Below are 23873 nucleotides of genomic sequence, written 5' to 3'. Positions count from 1 at the left end.
GTCACACATAGCAATGAACACAGATCTTAAAAAGTTTGTTGACAGAATTCATGAAGAAAAATAAAGCCTGAATAGAAAAGAATCTGATTCTAAAGCTGACGCATTATAACATTTGAAATGTTTAGTTTTCCCCAAAAATTATGAGATGTGCAATGAAATAATGAGGTGTGGGGGGAGATGACATCAGTAGAATCTGTGCAGGAGGAAGCCCAAAGATTGGACTTACTAGACAAAGACCTTAAATCAACTATTTTAAATATTATCCAAGAAATAAATGATATCATCTACAATAAACTAAAGGAAACTGTGAGAATTAAGTCTCACCAAGTAAGGAATATCAACCAAGATAGAGAAATTGTTAAAAGGAACCATATGGAGATTCAGGAGTTGCAAAGAACGCTAATGGAAAGGAAAAATACACTGTAGGGATTCAGCAGGAGATCTGAGAAGGCAAAGGAAGGACTCAGTAAACTTGAAGATAGGTCAGTTGAGATTATCCAGTCTGAGGAATTGGGGTAAACTCCTCAGAAAAAGGAAAACATAATTAAGGAAAATGAACAGCACTTAACAGACGTATGGAACACAATCAATTATAAAAGCATAATGTAATAAGAGTCTCAGAGAGGAGAGAAGGGGGCAGAAAGAATAATTGAGGAAATAATGGAGTTCCAATTTCTGATCTGTCATGTAAGGAGTTTTGAAGTCCTCATTCCATCCTAACAACAAGTAAAGGTGAAGACACTGAAAAATCAACAAATCTTAGATCTACCCATGAAGTGAGACCACAGGACATGCTACCGCCCCCACCAAGTGGAGAGACAAATAGGTCAGTACAGAGAATCAGAACTTAGCAGAGGAGAAACCTCCATGGGAACCAGTACCAGGGTAGGAAAACCTGAACTATAATTGAGAAATTTCCAGAGTCTCTTTGTAGGAAAGTCTGAGAGTTTAAGACTCTGCACATTGTGAGTATTACTTCAGGAGCTCTACAGATTTCCACCGTGAATAAAAAGTCTCCTTTGGCTTCTAGCAGGGAGAGAAAAGTATTCATTTGAAGTATGCCAGACTGTTCCGTTCTCAAAAAGACCTGTCCTCAGAAGAAACTATATTATACAAGTTGAACCTATTGGGGTTTTGTCAGAGCTCAGCTGATCTGGGATAAAGGAGACACTCAACTCTAGCCTTCTCTAGCCTTCCACGTGGTGGACAAGGAAAATAAACAACTTCAATCGTACATAGCCATCCTGTCTTGTTAATGGAGGTGACAAAATGAGAATCACCTTTGAACTTTGTGGCCTGTAGGTCACAAGTACAACTAGTATCCTTGGACTTGTGATTGTTCTCTGCTGTGGGGGCAGTCTTGTGTGGACTGATCCCTTAACTTGGGAGATCTTATGCATCCTCAAGATAGATAGTGTCAGACTTGAGTCAAATTGGGGACTTGCTTGGTGTTAGAAACCTACACATTATAGCATATAATACTCAAACTGCAGAAAATAAAAGATAAAAGAAAATTTTTCATAGAAGCCAGAGGAAAAGCAACCAACCTTTAGAGGAGCAAAGATGAGAACTACCTGTGACTATTTCGCAGAAACCATACAAACAGGTGAAGAATGTAGTGAGATATTTAAAGTGTCTAGAGAAGAAAACCACCAATCTAGAACTTTATATCCTGTAAAATTATACTTCAAAAGTGAAGAAGTGCTTTCTCAGACAATCAAACATGGAGGGGATTTGTTGCCATTAGAACCATGTAGCAAAAAAATGGTCAAAGAAGTGTGTTTAAAAAAAAAAGGATATAGGATGTATATTAAAACAGGAAGAGGATTAGAGAAGAAATAAGTGGAGGTAAAATAAAACTTATTTTTCCTCATTCTTAACCAGGTAGCAATTTGTTTGAATTAATAATAACCATGGTGTATTTGATTATTATAACTTATATATAAGTGAACTGAATGACAGAAATGAAATAAGGGTTAGGAGACAGGAATTAAGAATACTTTGTGATTATATAAGCTACTTGCACTATCTATAGAGTCATATAGTGTTATTTCAAAGTGAGCTTGTATTCATTGTAAATATATATCGTAAACACTAGGGCAACCCTGAGAAAATGTTTAAAAAAGTGAAAAGAATCAATATGCTAAGAATGGAGAGAAAACGGAATCATATAAAGTGTTCGAGTAATTTTTTCCATTTAAAAAATTTTTTAAGTTTTATTTATTTTGAGAGAGAGCATGACAGAGGGGAGGGGCAGAGAGAGGGAGCGAGAGAATCCCAAGCAAGCTCCACACCATCAGTGCGGATCCTGATGTGAGGCTTGATCTGGTGAACTGTGAGATCATGACCTGAGCCAAAATCAGGAGTCAGATGCTTAACTGACTGAGCCACCCAGGTGCCCCAGTTTTTTCCACTTTTACTGAGGTGTGAATGACAGGTACACATTGCATTTATTTAATGTTTGCAGTGAGATGTCTTGGTATACATATGTATTGTGAAATGATTCCCCCAATTAAGTAAATTAACGTAAAACATCACAAAAGGCAGAAAAAGAGCGTAAGTCAAAAATATAAAAACAGGAAAGGATCAGCAAATATGGTAGATATTAATCTAGTCATATCAGTAATAACCTTGAATGGAATATCAACAATCTGAAGATACCAATTAAAGGACAGGATATCAGTATGAACCAAGAAAGAAATCTCATCTATGTGTTGTTTATAACAAACCCACTTTAAATATAAAGACACATAGATTGAAAGCAAAGGAATAGAGAAAGATAGACCACGGTAATATTAACCAAAGGAAAATGGGGGTAGGTATATTCATTTCACACAGAGCCAAGCTCAGATCAAGCAAAGTTATCAGGGATGGAGAAGGGCAATGCCTAATGACCAAGGTGTCAGTTCTTTAAGATGACACAGCAGTGTTTAATAGGTATGTGCCTCACAACAGAACATCAAAGTGTAGAGGCAAAAATTGTAAGAGAAAGTAGATGAATCCATTATAATAGTCGGAGACTTCTACAACCTTCTATGAAAAATGTGAAGATCCAGCAGGCAGAAAATCATAGGGATATAGTGGAACTCATTAACATCCTAAGTCAATCGGACATGATTAACATCTCTAGACTTCCTCATCTAAGTGCAGAGTACACATTCCTATCAAGCCCACATGGGGCACTCCCCAACCTAGACTACATTCTGGGCCATAAAACACATCTAACAAATATATAAGAATAGAAATCATGTAGTTTCTATGTCAGACAATAATGGAATTAAACTAGAAACCATTACCAAAATGATGACTGGAAAATTCCCAAAACATTGAGATTAAATAAAACACTAGTAAATAACACATGACTAAAAAATGAAAATTCAAGAGAAATTTAAAAACTCTGTTTTGAATGAAGCGAAATGATAAGAAAACTTACCAAAAACTGTGCAGGTTTTTGTTTGGGCATAAGATATAGGTAATGCTCTGCAAAGTGTTCACATGCAGCGAAAAGGGGCCCAGAACACCTATTTGACCTTGGCCTGTGGGAAGTTTCTTTCTAGTGTATCCAGGATTCAGGAGCCATTTTCACTCCCAGCTGAAATCTCTCAGTCCTTCGGCACACCGTGTGAAGAAATGGCCCTTGTTTCCATTCCCACAGTCTTACCTCATATTGTTAAACCTAAACTTCAGTCTCACTAAAGAAACCTGCAGTTTCCCAAACATATTTGCACCATTTGCTCCTAACTCCTACCTCCCCATGTTCATCTGGACTCCAACACCCTCATTCTGGTGTAAACACCTCTGGTTTACTACAATATCTTACTATCACCCTTCTAATATTACTACTCCCAGACACTCCCTTTTCCCAAATCTGAGCATCCCCAGCAATAGCACAGTGTGTTCCCAAGAGCAGATGCCTGATTAATATTAAGGGAATAAGTGAGTCAATGAGCATATTAGCCAATTGATTGAGATTTAATTTCTTGTAAATTCTTAAGCAAATCCAACTATGTGTTGTTAAATTTTACTGAACGGGAAGATAGAAGTTGATAATCTTTTACTTTATTTTGCCTTTTATGGACTCAAATAATTTTACTGCTGAGTTATGTTATAAAGTAACATCTATTCCAATGCCATGTTGTCATGTTCTGGATTCACAATAATCGGGAAGGTTTTCCAATTTGATTCACGAAGTTTACAAGCTTCTACTTGTAAACCTGACACATGTTAATAAGTGTGTCAAGAAAATTCCTCATAAATTTATAGTAAGAAGCCATTTAAACCATCTATTAGAAGGCTTAACTTTTGGAGAAGGCAATGTCTGGTGTGTTGAGAGAGAGAGAAATGAAGATCTCCATATTACCACATAAACAGATATATTAAAATGATATATATCCGTGGTGAAGGAGGTGCCCACCAGGGAGTTGGAATGCTCTAAGGCAGGGCTAGAGCAGGTGATGCAGGTTTTCAGCTCTGCTAATAATGGAGTGCAGCCATCAGAGGAGGCCAAAGTAAAGAATTGGTCAGCAGGTCAGGTTCCAGATTTGGAAGGGGGGCAGACTTGGGAAGTCCCAGATGAAGGGTTCTCCAATGATGGAAGGTGCTAGAACTGGGCACAGTACTAGGCCCTGGACAGAATTAGTTCTCAGTAGGATCTTAGGAAAAGGAGACCCGAGGACAATCCCCAAATTATGACTTATTCTCATGTTTCCCTTCCCTTCAACAGGCCTGCTTTTAGTAATTTGGTTTCAAGTGCCTTCATACTGTCTGAGATACATTTTGGAAGAGTGAGTGAGTAAATGAATTAAGAGGCGGAAGGTCTGCCTCGGGTGGGGAGAAGGCGAACGATGTGGCCTCTAGGTGAATTCAAACCAAGGACCTAGTTCCAGCTCTGGTAGTGACCATTCTTGTGAAGTTGAGAAAATTGCCTGTTTTTATCCTCCAAGTGAGTTTGGTAAGGACTATCTTACAGGATTGTTGGAATGTATATATGTAACCACATGATAAGATGTCTAGCAAGTATTACCCAATATTTAAGGAATGGAAATTAATATTTTGATCCCAAATGATATCATCCACCTCCCTTGTATTTTTTTTTTTTTTAATTTAGGAAGTGCCAGAGAATATGCAGTATTCTTGGACAAAGAAGCAGCCACAAATTTACCTGACCTAGTAAAATGAACTAAATTTTCCCCATTAGATCACCTGTCATTTAATTCAGGCACAGATTTGTCTTTCTCATTTGGATACCAGTCAAGTTCCTAGAATTTGTGTCAAGGTACAAGTTTTCCCATCCCTCCCAGGTGCCCTTCCATCCATATGACCTCTGTTGACATTCATTATTACACCCTCAACAAAAGCAAGCCCTTGCTTAGTCTGCCAGATTGCATCCATGATAATCTAATTAAAATGGCCTTTTAATGGAACAGGCTGTGCCTCTCCCAACTCCAGGCAAACAGTGCCAGCACAGTGGCGTCTCGCCTGAAGGTGGGCATCACCCTTATTTCTGAGAAACTCCATGAAGATGTCGTGCCTAGATCACATAGCTTGCACACTGTACTCATCTGCACTGGAATAAGAACAAAGGACCCCTTCCTTTTCTGCCCCGGGGTGGAGATTTCTCTTTGGTTTACCCATCCATAATCCCAAAATAACTCATAGCACCAATTTTTTATTACAGACTGAATGTGTCCCCACTCACCAAAGTTCGTATGTTGAAGCCCTAACACCCAATGTGAACGTAATTGGAGGTGCAGTCTTGGGGAGGTAATACGGTTTAGATGAGGCCCTGAGGAGAGAGCACCCGTGACGTGATTAGTGTTCTCCTAAGAGCAAGAGAAACCAGAATTTTCTCTCTATGCCACATGAGGATACATGGAGAAGGTGGCAGTCTTTAACCTAGCAAGAGAGCTCTCACCAGAAATCAAACCTGCTGGCATCTTGATTGTGAACTTCCCAGCCTCCAGAAATGTGAAAATGTTCGTAGTTTAAGCCACCCACTCCATGGTATGTTGTTGTAGCAGCCTAAGCAGACTAACACTGGGTTTTCTCTCTCAAGTCTGACATAAAATGTTGAAGGAACTGGCCTCTCCCTAGTAATTCCACAGCCTCAACTGTGTGCACCACATACTGTAAATGACAATTACATCCCCCTGAAGACTAGCAGGTTCCTAAAGTCCCAAGCTGTGTTGCTTAGGAAATTTCCACTTAATTGTTCTCATAAGGACCACCCTCCTCCTCTCCCGTTCTTTTTACTCTACTTACAGGCCAGAGAGGGTATTTGGGCATCTTGTGTGAGTGTAGCTCAAAGGCTCTAAAATTCTATGAGTAGAGACTGGATTCCTTTATATCAGCATCTGCAGTGCTAAACTGAGCTTTCCGGTGAGCAGATACTCCATGTGTGATGAACAAAAGAGTTAGTAAACACACCGTATAATTTAAGATTTAATTTATCTTTATTGAACAAACGAGGTATGAGTTAAGATGTAATTTATCTTTATTGAGCAAACTTGAAGTCTAAATCATCTAAAACTAAAACATCATAACTTGTGTAAAACTAACGCCTAAAAGGAACAAGAAAAACTGGATTGACCATGTTTAAATTTTTTTTTCCTGTTCTCTCATCTTTACTATTTTACTGTGAGATTCTTTCACATTGCTAACAATCTAATTCTTACTGCGACGTTGTATTATCTTGTCAAGAGGATTAGAAGCCTTAGGTCTCAGCAGAGGTGGGAAGATACTCCTGGCCATGACGCTGGAAGGTATGATGACTCTGGCGGTAGCGCCAGCCCCGATTGCGCCTCTGGCCTGGGCTCTCTCTTTCTCTTCCTGCAGAGCCTCTTCATAATAGGACGGGAAAGCAGTAGGGATGGTATCGTTGACTTTCGACAAAAACTGCAGGACTTTCATCTTGGTGGTTTCAGCTAGGGCGTTTGGGCCCCACAGGAACTCATGGCGTGGAGGATCACTGTTGGCCACCTGGCGGTACTCGAGATACTGCAGCCTCACCAAATCTTTGGTGATGAGCTTCCTGGGCTCCCCGTAGATGAAGTGCTTCCTCCCAGGATACACTCGCATCAGACCCAGGAATTTCCAGATGTCTTCCTCAGCAGCACAGTTGCCTTTCATGAAGATCATTCCCAGGATATTCATCAGGAGACCGGTCTTGGATAACCCCCTGCCAGCACGCACCCTCCCGTTGTTGGGGAGTTTGAGTTTGCTGACGAGGTCGTATCTAGTCGAGTCGATTTCCTGTAGGTCGATGGCGAAGACAATCTCAATGCGCTCAGCAGCTTTCTTGAGGATCTCAGGAAAACGATCTTCATAATTTGGGCCGATAATCTTCAGCATGTCTTGCTTCAGAATGGGCTGTTTCATCTTATACTTGTACAGAAGGTACTGCTCCAGCAAGCCAGGCTTCCTGCTCAGAGAATCTTCGCCTGGGCGTTCACCGTAGAATGGGGCCTCATAGGGGCTCACCCTTTCCTCATCTTGGTTGTTGGATTCTTCATCAGATTTAGTGCCAGAAAGGGCTGCAGAAGTCGCGGCGGCGGTTTTTGCTCTTCTTTTACGCCGCTGAGAAGCGCCACTTGACCCAGTAGTGGGCACACTCTGGGTAGTATCTTCGCACTGAGCAGCGGAGGAGGGAGTGGGCTCCGCTTCCGCTGCTGCTTTGGCTTGAGCATCTTCGCAACCCTGAGCTTCACCTCGAGCCTGGCGGCGTCTCTCATGAGCCTTGAACTTACTCTTGTGTCTCCGAGGCATGATGGCCCTTCGGTCAGGCACAGGAGGCAGGCGTACAAACAGGATCAAGAGATGCGGATCCCTGGATGAGGGAGAATGAAGTGACGTGAGCACCTTCATCAGGGACATTCCTCCCTGGCTTTAACCAAGGCTGCCTCTGGGGGCTTATCAGAGGGCCCTGCTCCAGGAACCCACAAGGCTCCTGTTCTCATCAGCCTGTTCCCTGAGAATTCTATGGAGGAAGTTAGAGGGAACTTTAGAGTATAGTCTGCCAACCCTGCCTGGGGTATACTGGGGTGACAGCAGGGGCTGCCAGTGGGGAGCCTCTCTTCTGCGTTCTGGGGGTGTTCTAAGTTTACATTCAGGATCATCCTGAAAACTCTTGACCAGTCCTGGGTCTCCTCTATTCTTTTGCCATGAACTCGATACCTCAGACCAAAGCCAAAGACCCTAGAGGAAGAAGTAAAGTAGTTCTTTACACCCTGTCCCCCTCAGGGGGGCATCCAACTGAGAGTTGTGTGGAGCCCTCTCCTTCATGGGCTGTTTTGGTCCTCATTTCTCATTCAGGGTACTCACTTGGCCTCTAACTAGCGCCTGGTACACTTCCCTTCTGCTCACTGGTGGCTGTACTCAGATTTGGTGTAAATAAGTGAGGGTGAGACTCAGCCTGACTGCCCTGCCCTGAGCCTTCAAGTCCTGATGGAAAAGTGGGGATCTGACTTTTTGTTATTTTTCGACAGCCAGTGGTTTCCCCCTCCCCACCTTCCAATCTTTCCTTTGGCCCCTACTGTAGCCTGGGATTCTTTTCTTCCTGCCAGCCTGTCCTTAAAACATGCTGGGAGAATATGGGAGTCATCCCCCTTTCCCGTTCTCTAAAAGTAAGAATTGTTCGACTCCAGAGGTCATGGAAAGATCTAGAAATCCTCCTACTTCAGGGAGTAAATGTTGTTGCTTTTAAACAAAATCTTACTCCACCCGACGCCCCTCCCACGACGCCCCCTCCCGCCAACGCCCCCCGACACCCCTCCCCCATGCCCCCTCCCTCCACTGGCCCCCGCTGCCCCCTCCCCCCGCCACCTCCCCGGACGCACCCTGACACCCCCTCCCCCCCCCCCGCCACCCCCCCCCCGCCATCCCCAACACCCCCTACCCCTGCCGCCTCCCCCGACACACCCTCCCCCAACACCCGCCGCCCCCCACGCCCCCCGCCTCCCCCTACCCCCGCCGCCTCCCTGATGTACCCTGAAGCCCCCTCCACCACCGGCCCCCCTCGCCGCCCCTACCCGCCCCCTACCCCTGCTGCCTCCCCCAACAACCCCTGACGCCCTTTCCCTACACCGCCCCCCCGCCCCCCCCCGCCGACGCACCCTCCCCCCACCGACCCCCTGCCACCCCAGGAACAGAATATCTCAGAGAAGGGTTTACTACTGTGCAGGAGAGGAAAGAGGAGGAAGGATAGAAAAATGGAAGGGAAACTTTCTAAAGCTGATGAGGTGAAGGTGGAATCAGATGTGTGTTGTCTAATGGAGTCACCTCCCCTGTCCTCTCCAAGTACAGAGGGGATTCGGGCACACATGTGCACACACACACACATGCACATGTTGTGGGGGCCCACACACCCCCACCCCCTGCCACCCCCCCACCACCCCTTCTCCTGCCGCCTCCCCAATGCACCCCGATGTCCCCTACCCCCACCGCTCCCCTGCCGCCCACAACGCCTCCTTCCCCCACCGCCTTCCCTGAAGCCCCCTGAAGCCCCCACCCCCCGCTGCCCCCCACCAAGCCCTCCACCACCGCCTCCCCCAATGCCCCTCCCCCCACATCCCCTCCCCTCAACGACCCCTCTCCCCATGCCCCCTCCCCCCATTCCCCCTCCCCATGACGCACCCCCACGCCCCTCCCCCGCAATGCCCCCTCCCCCCACTGCCCCCCTGCGGTGCCCCCCCCCCGGACGCCTCCTCCTCCGGTGCCCCCCCCGACGCCCCCTCACCCCATGGCCCCTCACCCCATGGCCCCTCCCCCCACGCCCCTCCCCCGACTGCCTCCCCGCTGCCTCCTCCCCCGCTGCCCCCCGACGCCCCTCCCCCAGGCCCCCTCCCTCCACCGGCCCCTGCTGCCACCCTCCCCTGCCCCCGACGCCCCCTCCCCCTGCCGCCTCCCCCGACGCACCCTGACGCCCCCTCCCCCCCCGCCGCCTCCCCCAACACCCGCCCCCCCCAAACGCCCCCTCCCCACCCCCGACACCCCCACTGCCCCCTCCCCCCGCCGCCTCCCGGATGCACCCTGACGCCCCCTCCACCACCGGCCCCCCCTCGCCGCCCCTACCCGCCCCCTACCCCCGTCGCCTCCCCCAACAACCCGACTCCCTCTCCCTACACCGCCCCCTGCCGACCCCCTGCCGCCCACAACACCCCCACCCCCTACAGCCCCCCCGCCCTGCCCCCTCCCCCTTACGCCTCCCCAATGCACCCCGATGCCCCTACCCCCACCGCCCCCCTGCCGCCCACAATGCCTCCTCCCCCCATGCCTCCCCTGAAGTCCCTTGATGCCCTCACCCCCGTTGCCTACCCTGAAGCCCCCTGACGCCCCTACCCCACGCTGCCCCCCACCAACCCCTCCCACCGCCGCCTCCCCAAACACCCCCTCCCAATGCCTCCCCAATGCCCCCTCCCCCCACACCCCCTGCCCCCAGTGATCCCTCTCCCTACGCCCGCTCCCCCATGACCCCTCCCCCGGCTGCCACCCGCCACCGCCCCCTCCCCCTCCCCCCATGCCCCCCCTTGACGCCCCCCCACGCCCCTCCCCTGCAATGCCCCCTCCCCCCAATGCCCCTCCCCGTGCCCCCCTGATGCCCCCTCCACCGGTGGCCCCTGACGCCCCCTCACCCCATGCCCCCTCCCCCCATGCCCCTCCCCCGACCGCCTCCTTGATGCCCCCTCCCCTGATGCCCCCCACACCCCCTCCCCCATGCTGCCTCCCCTGCCCCCCCTGACGCGCCCCCCGACGCCCCCACCCCCCACCACCTCCCCCGCAACCCTGACACCCCATCCCCCCGCCGTCTCTCCAGATGCCCCCCCGATGCTCCCTCCCACAATGCCCCCTCCCCTCTGACGCACCTTCCCCGCCTCTCCCCAACGCCCCCTCCCCCCACGCCCGCTCCCCGCCCCTCCCCCCACACCTCCTCCCCCCGCTGCCCCCGCCCCCGAGGCCCCCTCCCCCGGTGCAACCCGACGCCCCCTCCCCCCATGCCCCCTCCCCAGACCGCCTCCCCGCTGCCTCCCCGACACCCCGTCCCTCACGCCCCCTCCCGCCGCTGCCTCCCCTGCCCCCGACACCCCCCCCCCGACGCCCCCATCCCCCACCGCCCCCATCCCCCACCGCCTCCCCTGCAGCCCCAATGACCCCTCCCCCCGCCGTCTCCCCAGACATCCCCCGATGTTCCCTCCCCCAACACCCCCCACGTCCCCCGACGCCCCCTCCCCCTCAACGCCCCCTCCCCCCGCTGCGACCCCGACGCACCCGAATGCCCCTTCCCCCCACCACCTCCCCCAACAGCCCCCAATGCCCCCTCACCCCACCGCCCCCCAACACCCCCAACGCCCTCTCCCCCCACGCCTGCTCCCCCTGACGCCCCCTCCCCCGCCTCCTCCCCCCCCCCGCAGCCCCCCACGCCCCCTCACCCCGCTGCCCCCTCCCCTGATACCCCCCACGCCCCTTCCCCCTGCTGCCCCCACCCCCCGACGCCCCCCACGCCCCCTCCCCCTGCCGTCTCCCCCGACGGCCCCCGATGCCCCCTCCGCCAACACCCCCCCCCGCCATCCCCCGCCACCCCCTCCCCCCGCTGCCTCCCCCGACAGCCCCCAATGCTCCCTCCCCCAACTGCCGTCCCCTGCTGCCCCCTGCCCCCGCCACCTCCCTGGGCAGCCCCCGATGCCCCCTCCCCCCACCGCCCCCCCCAACGCCCCCTCCGCCTGCCGGTCCCCGACGCACCCCCGACGCCCTCTCCCCCCACCGCCCCGCCCTGCCTCCCCTTCCCCCAACGCCCGCCACGACACCCCCCATCGACCCCCCACCGCCCCCTCCCCCGCCGCCCCCCCACGCCCCCTCCCCCAACCGTCCCCTCCCCCCACCGCCTCCCCCGGTGCCCCCTCCCCCAACCGCCGTCCCCTGCTGCCCCCTGCCCCCGCCACCTCCCTGGACAGCCCCCGAAGCCCCCTCCCCCCACCGCCCCCCAACGCCCCCTCCCCCTGCCGCGTCCCCGACGCCCTCTCCCCCCACCGCCCCACCCTGCCTCCCCTTCCCCCAACGCCCCCCACGACACCCCCACCGACCCCCCACCGCCCCCTCCCCCGCCGCCCCCCCACGCCCCCTCCCCCAACCGTCCCCTCCCCCCACCGCCTCCCCCGGTGCCCCCTCCCCCGATGTCCCCCCATACCCCTTTCCCCCGCCGCCCCCTCCCCTGCCTCCTCCCCCACCGTCCCCTCCCCCCATGCCCCCCCCGCCGCTTCCCCCGCCGCCCCCCCGCCCCTTCCCCCCTCTGCCCCCCCACGCCCCTCCCCCCATGCTCCCCGACGCCCCCCCTTGCCCCCTCCCCCAATGCCCCGTTCCCCCGCTGCCCGCCGCCGCCCCCTCCCTCAACACCGCAGCCTTCTCCCTCAACGCCGCCGCCTGCTCCCTCAACGCCGCCGCCTCCTCCCTCAACGCCGCCACCTCCTCAACGCCGCCGCCTCTTCCCGACGCTGCCTCCCCCCATGCCCCCCCACCGCCCCCCACGCCCCCTACCCCCACACACCCCCCCTCAGCCCCCTACCCCCACCGACCCCCACAACATACACTCCTCTCCCCAACCTTCCGGTGACACCAGAGTGAAAAAAACACGAGTGTCCGTCCACATACCACTGCCCTTCCCCAGATCTCTCCAGGACTAATGGCGGTTGGAAGTTAGGCGCCACCTCATTGTTCTAGAAACGACGGTTCCCTCAGACCTCACTCAGAGTTCGACTCTTTCATTTCCTTCAGAGCATAGTACCCTTCCTCTAAATTCAAGGCCTTCAGCTTCCTGAGCCTCCAAATAGGGAGGGTAGCTTCACACACGTGTGACCGCCATGTTTGATTCCCCCGGGAGCCATGAGGAACCAGGCATGGCCTTGGTGGCACCTGTTACCTACTTTTTCTCCCCTTGGTTTCCGTTAGGGTCCTCTCCCCCCTCCGCTGAACTGGCGCCTCCCACCAAAGCCTTCACGTTCTTGCGACCCCCTAGGTGGAAATCTCTTTCCGCCTGACAGACCACTCTGCCGAGGGCCCCATAAGACTGAGAGTAGGCGCGGGGGGCAGTGGGGAGCAGGGGACGCACTATTTGCGGGGAGGGAGGTATTCTCTTATTCCTTAATCGGGCTTCTTACCTTGACTTGCACTCGGGCCTAGAAGACTCCTCAGCCGCCTGCCCTGAGGAGCGGCAGCCAAAACGAACGTCTCTCTCCTTCCTCAGGCGCCCCAAGAGGAAGTGAGGGCTGTTCTTCCTGTCACCAACGATAGGGCCTGTGAAGGCTGGCAGCGGGGGGCGGGATCTCTGGTGCCCCCTCTGTTCTGGAGTGGAGAGGACTCGCGGTTTCCCTCCACCACCACCCTCTTACCTCCTTGATACTTTTCTTTAATAGGTCAGCTTGACAGCATAGGTGTGAGAGCAGATGAGGGTAGGTTGATGCACGACTCCCTGTATGCCTGTATGTTGTTTTCGTCACTTTTCATTTATATCGGTCCTCATCTTGGCTTCTGTCTCTTTAATGAAAGGCTTCCGGAGCGCTTCCACATCCCTACGAACTGTTGAGTAATCTCTTTAGTGCCCATCTTAGAGTGGACGAGTCTGTGTCCCAGGGGTGATCGGAGACGCGAAAAGTGAAGAATGAGAAAGTGGACTTAGGTTGGGAGAGGGAATGTCAGAGGAGAAACCCTGCTGATACATTTGTTCCCTTGACCCCTGCCCCAGACTTGGTCTTTTAGGTAACTTCTGTTCTATAATACTTAACTGTAGGAAACGGACTGAGGCAGATAATCTCATGAGACCACCATGTTTTGAAGTTAGGCTACACTGCATATGCAGATCGTCATATTGTTATCAGATATTGTATCCTTCCTTTCAGTATTCATACCTCTCGTTTATTTTGGTATTCTTATTGCTCTGTATACGTATTCCAATTTTTTCCCCTAATGGACTAAGATATATTTTGGAGTAGCAACAAGGAAAGTGAATAAGGTATACAAGGTCTGTTTCAGGGTGGGAGTGTAGCCCAATACATGCCCTGGATGAATGCACACTAGGGGCCTAGTCTAGCTCTGACACCACCTTGTGAATAGGAGAATATTTGAAGTTCTTCATGTGCCAACTGAGTTTGGTAAACTATCTTGTAAGACTGGGAGTGTGTATGCTGTATATAAAGCATCTGTCAGAATGGCTGGAAAATATTGGGCACTTAATGAAAGATAGTTATGATTTTTACCTAGGCAATATCACCCTCCTACGTAGGAATGTTTTTTCAATCCAGGATATGTCCTAGGAAATGGAATACTCCTAGACAAAAGAAGATTGAATCAGCCAAACATTCACTTTAGCAGGTAGAATTAAATAGATTTTCCCCATTAGGGCATGTTTTTAAAAGCTTGTTTAATTTGATAGAGAGAGAGAGAGTGAGCACAAGCAGGGGAGGAGCAGAGAGAAAGGGAGAGAGAGAGAGAGAGAGAGAGAGAGAGAGAGAGAATATGAATCCCAAGCAGGCTCCACACTCCATGCTGAGCCTGATGCAGGGCTCAATCCCACAGCCATGAGATCATGACCTGAGCCAAAATCAAGAGTCAGACACTTAACTGACTGAGCCACCCAGGCACCCCCAGAACATTCAATTTTGGTGTGTGGTTTTTCTTTCCCCACCTGAATGCAACTCTGAACTCCTTGGATTTTGTCAAGGACCAACTCGTTAAGCTTTTCTCTATTGTCCTTACGTTCAAATCACCTCTATTTTCATTTGTTTCCTCCCCCACCCCCAGTCCCAAAATGTAGCCTTCTCTTAGAATTCGCCAAAATACAGTCAAGATAACCTAATTAAAATGCTCTTTTAATAGAGTGGGCTCTGTACCAGTTCCAGGAAGAAAGTATCTATACTGTGGCTTCTGTGTATGTCATCTCAAGGGAGTTCACCCTTTTAGCTCAGAGAGTCCCTGGAGACAATGTGTTTAGAATAGCTATTTGTGCACTATATTCTTTTGTATTGAGACTGGAATGAAGACGCTCATGATTTCTGTTTTTTTTTTCAGAGCTGAATTGTGTCCCCCCAAATTTCATGTTGAAGCCATAACCCCCAGTACCTTAGAATGAGACTGCAGTTGTAGATGAGATCATAAGAGGTGGTTGAGTTAAAATGAAGCTTTTATGGTAGGCCATAACCCAGTCTGGCTCATGTCCTTATAAGACCAACACCCACAAAGAGACACCGGAGATTCATGCACACCAACAGGCAGCCAAATAAAGAGGGTGGCCATCTAGGAGCCCAGGAGAGGAGCCTCAGAGCAAACCAGGCCTGCCAGCTCCTTGACTTTGGACGTCTAGCCTCCAGAACTGTGAGAAAATAAATTTTCTGGTTTAAAGCACCCAGTCTTTGTTATTTTGTTATGGCATTCCTGACAGGTTAATACACTGCCCCTAGTAGAGATTTCTCTCTGGATTATCTACGAAGCCAAAGTCATTTGTAAGAATCTATTTTAATGGCCTCCTCTTTACCCCCCGAGGTAAGGAAGGAGCCTCCACACTATGGTTCCGTGGAGTTGACACATGCAGCACTGGACAATGTAGACACGAGATAGACAACCAGTTATCAGCCACGTTTCCTCGCTGGCTAGGGGATAAGGCACCACGTGCTACACAGTGCGACACGGGGATACCGGTCAAGAACACAGTGAATGAGCGAGTCTGTGGGAGGCATAGTTTGGTGTCAAGAGCTTGAGGTGACCTTTCATTCCAGTGGTGCTGTGTCATCAGCTTCTTTGAATAATTTTGCATGCTAGTAAGGAACAGAAATCTGCCGCTTAGGAATAAGCAAGGTTTGTGCCTTGTTCCCTTGATAAAGATGATGGTTTGGTAGGGGCCCTTATCTGTAAGTACAGAATATCGAGGGGGAACTTCCAGTAAGACAGTTTGAGGCCCTGTAAGTTTCGCTAAATGTCAAGGAGCCCGTAATATTGAACCTTAATTTTAGAACTTACAGCTCAATGTAGTTTTCGATTCAAGGATTTTTCTTTTCTCTCACGTCTGAGATGCATCATCTTAGGGTATGGCATCTGATCGCCATTGCCACAACCTCAGTCTAGTCCACTGCACAGTTTAATTTGAAATTACATGACATGGTTTGACCCACAATATCCCAAAACTTAAACGGTCTTATTTTGGGGAACTTACACTCTGCCTGGCCCCAGGGCACCTCCCTTCTCCCTCATTGCGTTTTTTGTTTTTGTTTTTGTCTTACTTTTTTGTAAGGCACAGAGTTTTGGGATCCTTATGATCCCAGCTACTAGTTTGTAAAATTCTATGGGAAAGGCTGGGTCTTTATCTTAGCATCCCCACTCCTAGCATGGAGCCTTCCAGAAAGCACGTACTCAGTAGACATTTGGGGAATAAAAGAGAGAATGAGGTCTAACTTGTTATGATTTGGCATATTCTAAAACTAAACATATTGAGGTATAAATTATTTAATTTTATAAAGCAAAAGGCTGAAAGGAGTAAAGAACACCAAAGTTGATCGTGTTTTATTGTTTTTTTATATTCCATTATCACAATACATTTACTATGAGGTTCTTTTACATTTCCATGAAAATCCCTATTGTGAGGTTATGTTTTCTTACTGCGATGATTTTTTTAAAAAGCCTCAGACTTCAGTAGTCTGCTGGAAGTGACCCTGTTACACACAGTGGCTATAGGTCTGGCTTCAGCTCTTCCTCATCTTCCAAAGTTTCTTTATATCTTGCTGAGAAGACACTGGGAACTGTGTCATTGAACTTGGCCAATAATTCAAGGACTTTCATCTTGACGGTTTCAGTGTGGGCTTTTGGGCCCCATAGGAACTCACAGCATGGAGGATCACTGTTGGACACTTGGCAGTGTTCCAGGTACTCTAGCTTCACCAAATCTTTGGTGATGAGCTTCTTAGGCTCCCCATAGACGGAGTGCTTCCTCCCACCATATACTTGCGTCATATTCAGGCATTTCCAGATGTCTTCCTCAGCAGCACAGTCGCCCTTCATGAAGATCACACCCAGGACTGTCATCAGGGTAGACCGGTCTTGGGTAACCCCCTGCCGGCGCACACCCTCCCATTGTTAGGGAGTTTCACTTTGCTGACAAGGTCATAGGAGTGGCTGGTTGAATCCACTTCCTTGAAGTCTACCGCAAAGACAATCTCGATATGTTCAGAGGCTCTCTTAATGATCTCAGAATAGTATTCTTTGTAATTTTGGCCACTAATCTTTAGCATTCCTTCAGAATGGGCTCTTTCATTTTATATTGGTACAGAAGAAACTGTTCCAACAAACCCATCAAAGCATGTGATCTCAGTAAAAGGTGGGGGCCCAGAGAAACATAGATGTTTCTCATCTTGGCTATTCTCACCATCAGATATTGTACCAGACATTTCTGAAGAAGTAATGGTGGTAGGTGGGGCTCCCCAAGACTCTTCGGAAGTGCTAATTGAGTCATTAGCTGATGAACTCTGGGTATTACCTTCTGAAACAGGGGAAGAAGAGGGAGGAGACTCTTCCACTGCTACAGGGGCCTGAACTCTTGTGTCACCTCGAGACTGGTGGCATTTCTCATGAGTGCAGTGCTTATTCTTCTGACCCTGAGGGATGATGGCTGTGATCAAGGTCAGTGGTCAGGAGTATGAGTAGGAGAGCAGGTGGTGAGGTCCCACTAGAGGAGGAGGAAGGTTGACGGGGTGTGTGCACCTTTATAAAGAAGGTACACTTGGTTTTCCTCAAGGGCACTTCTCTCACCACCCACAGGGCTCCTTTCCTCCCAGTTGGCTTATCCCATGGGAAGCTTGTGAAGGAAATTAGAGATTTAGGCTGCTTCCTGTCAGACCTGCCTCGGGCATACGGGGGTGATAGCAGGAGCTGCTGGTCTTGTGGTTGAGAAATCACCTATTTCACAGTCCAGACCATCATTCAACTAGTGGCCAGTCATGGGGTTTTTGTTTTGTTGTTTGTGTCTGTTTGTTTGTTTCACCTCTGTTCCTCTGATGTTGACATCACAAACCTCCCTGGTACCCATGATAAGGAAGTGAAAGGGGTCCTCAGCTTATGTTTCCTGTCCCGGTCTGACTGTTCAGTGGGGAGTTTTCTATCTTGGCCTCTTTGGGGTCCTCAGTCCTCATTAAGGTCCTTACATGGGGTCCATATAGGGCCTGATACCTCCACCCCTTTCACTGAAGTGTAGCTACACTTTCGATCTCAGGATTTCATTTCCCATAAACCTAATATATATAAGTGTTGGGGCAGTTTCTACTTGAAACTCCTGCCCTGCTTCTTCAAGGGCTGAAATTAGGGGCAGAGCCAGAACCTTTGCTTTCCTTTCTGCCTCGAGGTGAGTAGTCCTTTGGTCCTCGTTTTGAGCCCTGACCCTTTTCATGGCCTGGAATTCCTCCCTCCCTTGCCCTTAGGCCTGCCCCTCATATCACAGCCTGCACCACCCTGAGACCCCTAGAAGAAAGTGGGACTCTCATCTGATCCTACTTGTCCTTGGTCTCCTGAGGCTGAGAGTAAGAAACTAATGCTTTCCTACTCCTACTCTTAAGGGGTGTGTGGCTCCCTTAGTCCACAGGGTATTCCTTTGATCTCCGAAAAAAAAAAAAAAAAAAAAAAAAAAAAGAAATCTTCCCACTGCAGCTGTTTAGGCCATAGTCCTATAGACCAAGTTTCTCAACCCTTTATGACACCATAGGAGGAAGTATGTCGTACTCTGTCATCAATGCCCAGGTATCCAAAGGGTGCCAGCAAAGTCAGAGTTCTGTATGATTAATTCAGTTCTGAGGGAAAAGAGCTCCCTAGGTCCTTACTCAGGATCCTCACCTTGACTAGGACCTGAGACTCCTTTCTTCGCTTGCCTGAGATCCCTTCCCTTAGAGCAAGGCACTCGGGTTTCTGACCCTTTTCTTGTCGAGTCAGCCTGACATCCTTACCGAGGCATCCCAGGGTTGATGGCAGGGGCAGCCTCTGTGCCAGCTCACTATTCTGGGGTCTGGGGTCTCCACAGTCATCACTCAGGATTCTGCCCATGTTGAGTGGCAGTACCTGGGATGCCTCCCTCTATTGTTAGGTCTCAAAGCCACAGACCGAGTCCATTCACTCCCCAAGGTGTCAGAGAGGGAAAGTCAGGGAATGCTGCATGAAGCTACTCCTGCTTATGCCTTTCCAAGTATGGCATCAGGATTCAGGCTCCTTGGGGCCCTCTCTGATCCTGGTCTTCACTTAGGATCTTCACCTTGACTTCCAGCAAGCCCTGGGTTTCTGCTTTCTTTCAACCTAAGATTACCCATGTAGACCAAAGCTCAAATGTCCCTGAGAGCCCCGAAAATAAGTGAGGGAAGGCTTATCTTGGCACTTCTGCCTTGGCCTCCTAGGTCTGAGAGGGGTCACAGGCCAATCTTCCTATGACTCTAGTTATTATGGGGTGTTGGTCTCCTCAATCTTAATTTATCAGTCTTCCTATGGACTCGGGTCTTTTTTTTTTATAGTTTAAAAACCAAATACAATTATTTTTTATTACAGGGTCACAGTTTTTCATATTCAGTGCTTTGGGGGAAAGTCTTTTCTTCAAACAATTCCTCAAATCGTGTTGAAAAACATTTCATGTCTTCTGCAGTGCCTCAGACGCATAAATAACAACATTAAGGGGCACCTGGGTGGCTCAGTCGGTTAAGCGTCCGACTTCAGCTCAGGTCATCATCTCACCATTTGTGTGTTCGAGCCCTGAATGGGGCCCTGTGCTGACAGCTCAGAGCCTAGAGCCTACTTTAGATTCTGTGTCTCCCTCTCCCTCTACCTCTCCCCTGCTCACACACATACTCTCTCTCTCAAAAAGAAACAAACATTTAAATTAAAAAAAATAAACATTAATATACATATTTGTCAGTTAAACAGCTAAAAATGGTAATTTCACTCTTGTGCAGTGATGATCCAGATTAGGTTTCAAGGGAGTTAAATTTCTGATGACCAGAGCACCATCCAGAAACCTGGGGAAAATTTCTCATGGTACAACCCAGTTGCCTGACGTTAACTTTTCCATTTGCAAGAATAGTAGGCATAATGCTCACAGGTAGTTGCTATTTTGCTTTCTCATTAGTTGTCTGAGATTCACCACACGATGCAGTTTCCTAGACTGTGTTAACTTGGTCATAAACTCTTGGACATTGGTGGGGAAGTCTGAAATCGGTGGTCCAAGTGGTTGCTCTTTGCTCCCTGACTTCATGGGTGGCAGTAGGAGCCAATGGTGCCAAGTTTGCACCGAAGCTCGGAGTCCAGGTGAAAAAACTCATAGCCCTGCGTTCAGGCACCAAATAATGAGGTTTTGGGGGTGGTGGGGGGTTTGGAGCTGAGGGCCAAGAAGGAATTCTTGAAGACCTCTTTGGCACAAAAAGGTGATTTTATTAAAGCATGGAGACAGGACCTGTGGGCAGAAAGAGCTGCTTTTTTTTTTTTTTAAGTTTCTTTAAAATTTGTTTATTATGAGAGCAAAAGGGAGAGTGAGAATCCCAAGCAGGCTCCATACCAGCAGTGCAGAGCCTGATGGAGGCTCAAACCCACAAACTGTGAGATCATGACTTCAGCCAAAAATAAGAGATGCTTAACTAACTGAGCCACCCAGGCACCTCTCCTGACTCTTTGAAAGGCTTCCTGGGAAATACCTCATCCTTCCAAACTCCTGCTTAGTCTCCCTACTGCAAACCTGGCAGCAAATGAGTTGATTCCCAGGAGTAATGTGAGGTGATGAAACTATAGTAGAGGCAGGGGCCCAGGGCCGGTGGCATGCTATCGCAGATCTCTTCTTTCTTCTTTCTTTCTTCTTTCTCACACACTGACCTCTTCTTTCTTTTCACAGACTTAGCCTCTTACATAACTTCACTTCTAATAGATTTGTTTTCCACAATAGAGGGACTGAGCCACATGATACTGTGATTCCCTGATCTTTTCAGGTTTATTGACATTTCCTTTGTTGATAACATTATTGTCGCTGAATAGTGTCTCTTTCTTTATTCATACTTAACATTGATTTTGCTATTGCTTGTTCCTTGGGCTTTGTCTTCCAAAACCATATTTGGGGTGTGGAATCATGGTTTTTAACACCTGAAATACATTTGGGAGTAATGAGCAGAACAGTGAAGTAAGTGATACACATATGCCTCGGGCTGAGAGGAGTGGCACTGTGGGCTCTCGAGGAATTCAGAGCCAGGGTCTAGTCCAGTGCTGTCACTTGCCAGCCTTGAATTTAAGAATATTCCAAGTTCTTTATTCGGAAAGTGAGTCTGATAACATTTGACATGTAGGACTATAGACATATAGGTGATGGATATTACCCATTTGGCATGGTGTTAGGCAAAGTTTGGTGCTTTTGTTTTTTTAATGTTTAGTTTTGAGAGAGAGAGAGAGAGAGAGAGCACAAGCACGATCCAGGGAGGGGCAGAGGCAGAGGGAGAGAGAGAATCCCAAGCAGGCTCCGCACTATCAGCGTAGAGCCCGATGCGGGGCTTGAACTCGAACTCACCAACCGTGAGATCATGACCTGAGCCGAAATCAAGAGTCAGATGCTTAACCGATGGAGCCACCCAGGTACCCCACAAAGTTTGGTGCTTTTAATGAACGGCCGTTATTACCGAGATGATTGTGACCCCTGATGATAAAATTGTTTCTTCACAGAATTTTATTTCCAGCCGGTACTAGACAATATCCAACTACTAACAGTATAGAAATCCAAATCCACTGAAATGCTACAGGGCAAATAAAATCCGTAGTATTTCTCCACTAGAGCATCTGTTGTTTAATATAGGTATGGGGCTGTCTTCCTCAATTGGATGCAACTGAAAGTTTCTCTTTGTGTCAGGTACCAACGACTTCCCTTTTAAGTCCCTTTCCATCCAAACCACCCCTGTTGTCATTCATTTTATCGCCACCAAAATTCATGCCCTCTCTTAAGAGTTGGACAAATTATACTCAAAATAACCTAGTTAAAATGCCCTTCTGACAGAGTGAGCTCGGGCACTCCCATCCCATGAAAAGCAAGAAAGTCCAGGGCCTTCTTGGCATCGCACTTCAATGAAGTATTACCCTTATTACTCAGAAGCTCTCTGGACGTTCTCTGCCTAAAATACCCCGTTTGTGTACTGTGTCACCTGCACTGGGGCAAGGGCATAGGACCCATTCCATTCAGGCCTCAGCTAGGGACCGACGCTGGTTTTCACACAACCCCAGAGTAAATGTGAAAAACTGTTTTCCACTATAGGCCTGGGCTCCCAGCTCTCAGAACCATCATCTAAAGACCTGGCCCCTCGCTGCCCACCACTCCCCCGGCCACATCCAGCCCACAGCACAGCCTGGCTTAAAATGACCTCCCCAAGGGACTGGCATTTTACCAAGCCCAACAGAGCGTTAACCGAACACTTTACACTGGACTTTTCTCACCTAGGACCTCCCCTTATGCACCTCTTCTTTTTAACTTGTCATTAATTTATTTCTTGGAGTGGATCTCACCATCTTCACTGTATAACTGCTGCTAGAGTCTACAGTTCTATGTGCATTGGTTTGCTTATTTTTCTTAACATTCCCAGTGCTACCAGGGGGCTTTCCAAAGAGAGGGTGCTCAACTGATACTAGAGGAAAAGAAATAAATAGCATTTATTATTATTGAAATAAATGAATAAAATAAACCAAGAAGTTTATTTAATTTCTTATACATTTTGAATAAGCTACACAATACCCAGGTGTATGTTATTTAATTTTATGAGCAAAGAGCCCAAAGAATAAAGCAAAGAGTTAACCGTCCTTTACTTAAGTTTCACCGCCTGGTGATCCCAAATATTTTCCTATGAGGCTCTTTCATGTTCCCATGAAAAACCCCATTTCAGTGCTCTGTTAACCAGTTCTGTAGCAAAAAGGAAAGAATGAAGGCATTTGAGCTTGTTTAAAAAAAAAAAAGGCAAACCCTAAAACTTAAACGTGAATGGTAATAATGTGATTTCTCTGGCATTAGTAACCTTAGATTCCGAAGCAGAATATCTTCACTAAACTGAACAATATTTGAAAATTAAAAAAAAAAAAAAAAAGCTTACAGATGACTTTAATGAAAAAAACAAACAAACCAAAAAGGCAAAGATCTTCATTTTGTTCCCTCCAGCCCCCAACTCTGCACTACTTGGAAGGCCAAGGGCCATCTTTTGCCTCACCTGACTCACTGGATTCTGCAACAGCAGCTGACCCGGGTCCTTGAAGGCTCCCTGCGCACCGCCCCCCCCCCCCCCCCCCATCATCACCAGGAGAAGCCACCCTGGCTGAGGCTCTGGGTCTGCGAGCTGCCTCATGTAGCAGGGCCTCCTTATACATTTGTCATCACCAGAAATGAAAGTCACATAAGTCACATCTAGTCACAGCTGTTTGGACATTCTGAGAGCTAACAGCGGGGGACAAAACTCCATGGGACTCTACCGTTCTGAGGTGTGTGAAAGGAGTGTGTTTTATACCATTCAGAACCAGCCCCTTTCAACCATACATGAGTTTATGTTCATGAGGTGACTTTGGAAAGCTCCTAAGTATGGGTACTGGCTGCCCAGGGGGAACCAACCGTGTATTTAAGGAGTTGGAAGTTTCGGCCCCACCTCCTGATCTGCGGGGAGGGGAGCGAGGCTGGAGATTGACTTAATCGCCAACAGCCAGTGATTTCATTAATTGTGCTTCTGTAACGAAGCCTCCCTTAAACTCCTAACCAAAGTGTTTTGGAGAACTTCCAGTTGGCTGAACTCATGCAGGTGCTGGGAGGGTGGGACAGCTGGGGACAGGATGAGGAATCCCTGAACGCCTTCCCCACACCATGCTCTGTGCTT

The 23873-nt window shown here is 49.1% G+C and overlaps 2 protein-coding genes across 2 annotated transcripts; both read right to left on the bottom strand.

The window, feature by feature from the left end:
* Nucleotides 1–6433: 6433 nt before the first annotated feature.
* On the bottom strand, nucleotides 6434–13251 carry LOC131502786 (melanoma-associated antigen B5-like). Its single transcript, XM_058713780.1, has 2 exons — nucleotides 13146–13251; nucleotides 6434–7825 (listed from the first exon to the last, which is right to left on the bottom strand). The coding sequence occupies exon 2, from the start codon at nucleotides 7762–7764 to the stop codon at nucleotides 6664–6666; it is 1101 nt and encodes a 366-aa protein (XP_058569763.1). The 5' UTR covers nucleotides 7765–7825; nucleotides 13146–13251; the 3' UTR covers nucleotides 6434–6663.
* Nucleotides 13252–16539: 3288 nt separating this feature from the next.
* Nucleotides 16540–17917, bottom strand: MAGEB5 (MAGE family member B5). The gene is given in 3 exon segments (XM_058713447.1): nucleotides 16540–17058; nucleotides 17061–17263; nucleotides 17266–17917. Coding segments are annotated over 3 exon segments (777 nt in total). The 5' UTR covers nucleotides 17483–17917; the 3' UTR covers nucleotides 16540–16701.
* Nucleotides 17918–23873: the final 5956 nt, after the last annotated feature.

The sequence above is a fragment of the Neofelis nebulosa genome, chromosome X (assembly GCF_028018385.1).
Source record: "Neofelis nebulosa isolate mNeoNeb1 chromosome X, mNeoNeb1.pri, whole genome shotgun sequence".
Lineage (NCBI taxonomy): Eukaryota > Metazoa > Chordata > Mammalia > Carnivora > Felidae > Neofelis > Neofelis nebulosa.
This window is presented reverse-complemented; position numbering and strand designations above follow the sequence as displayed.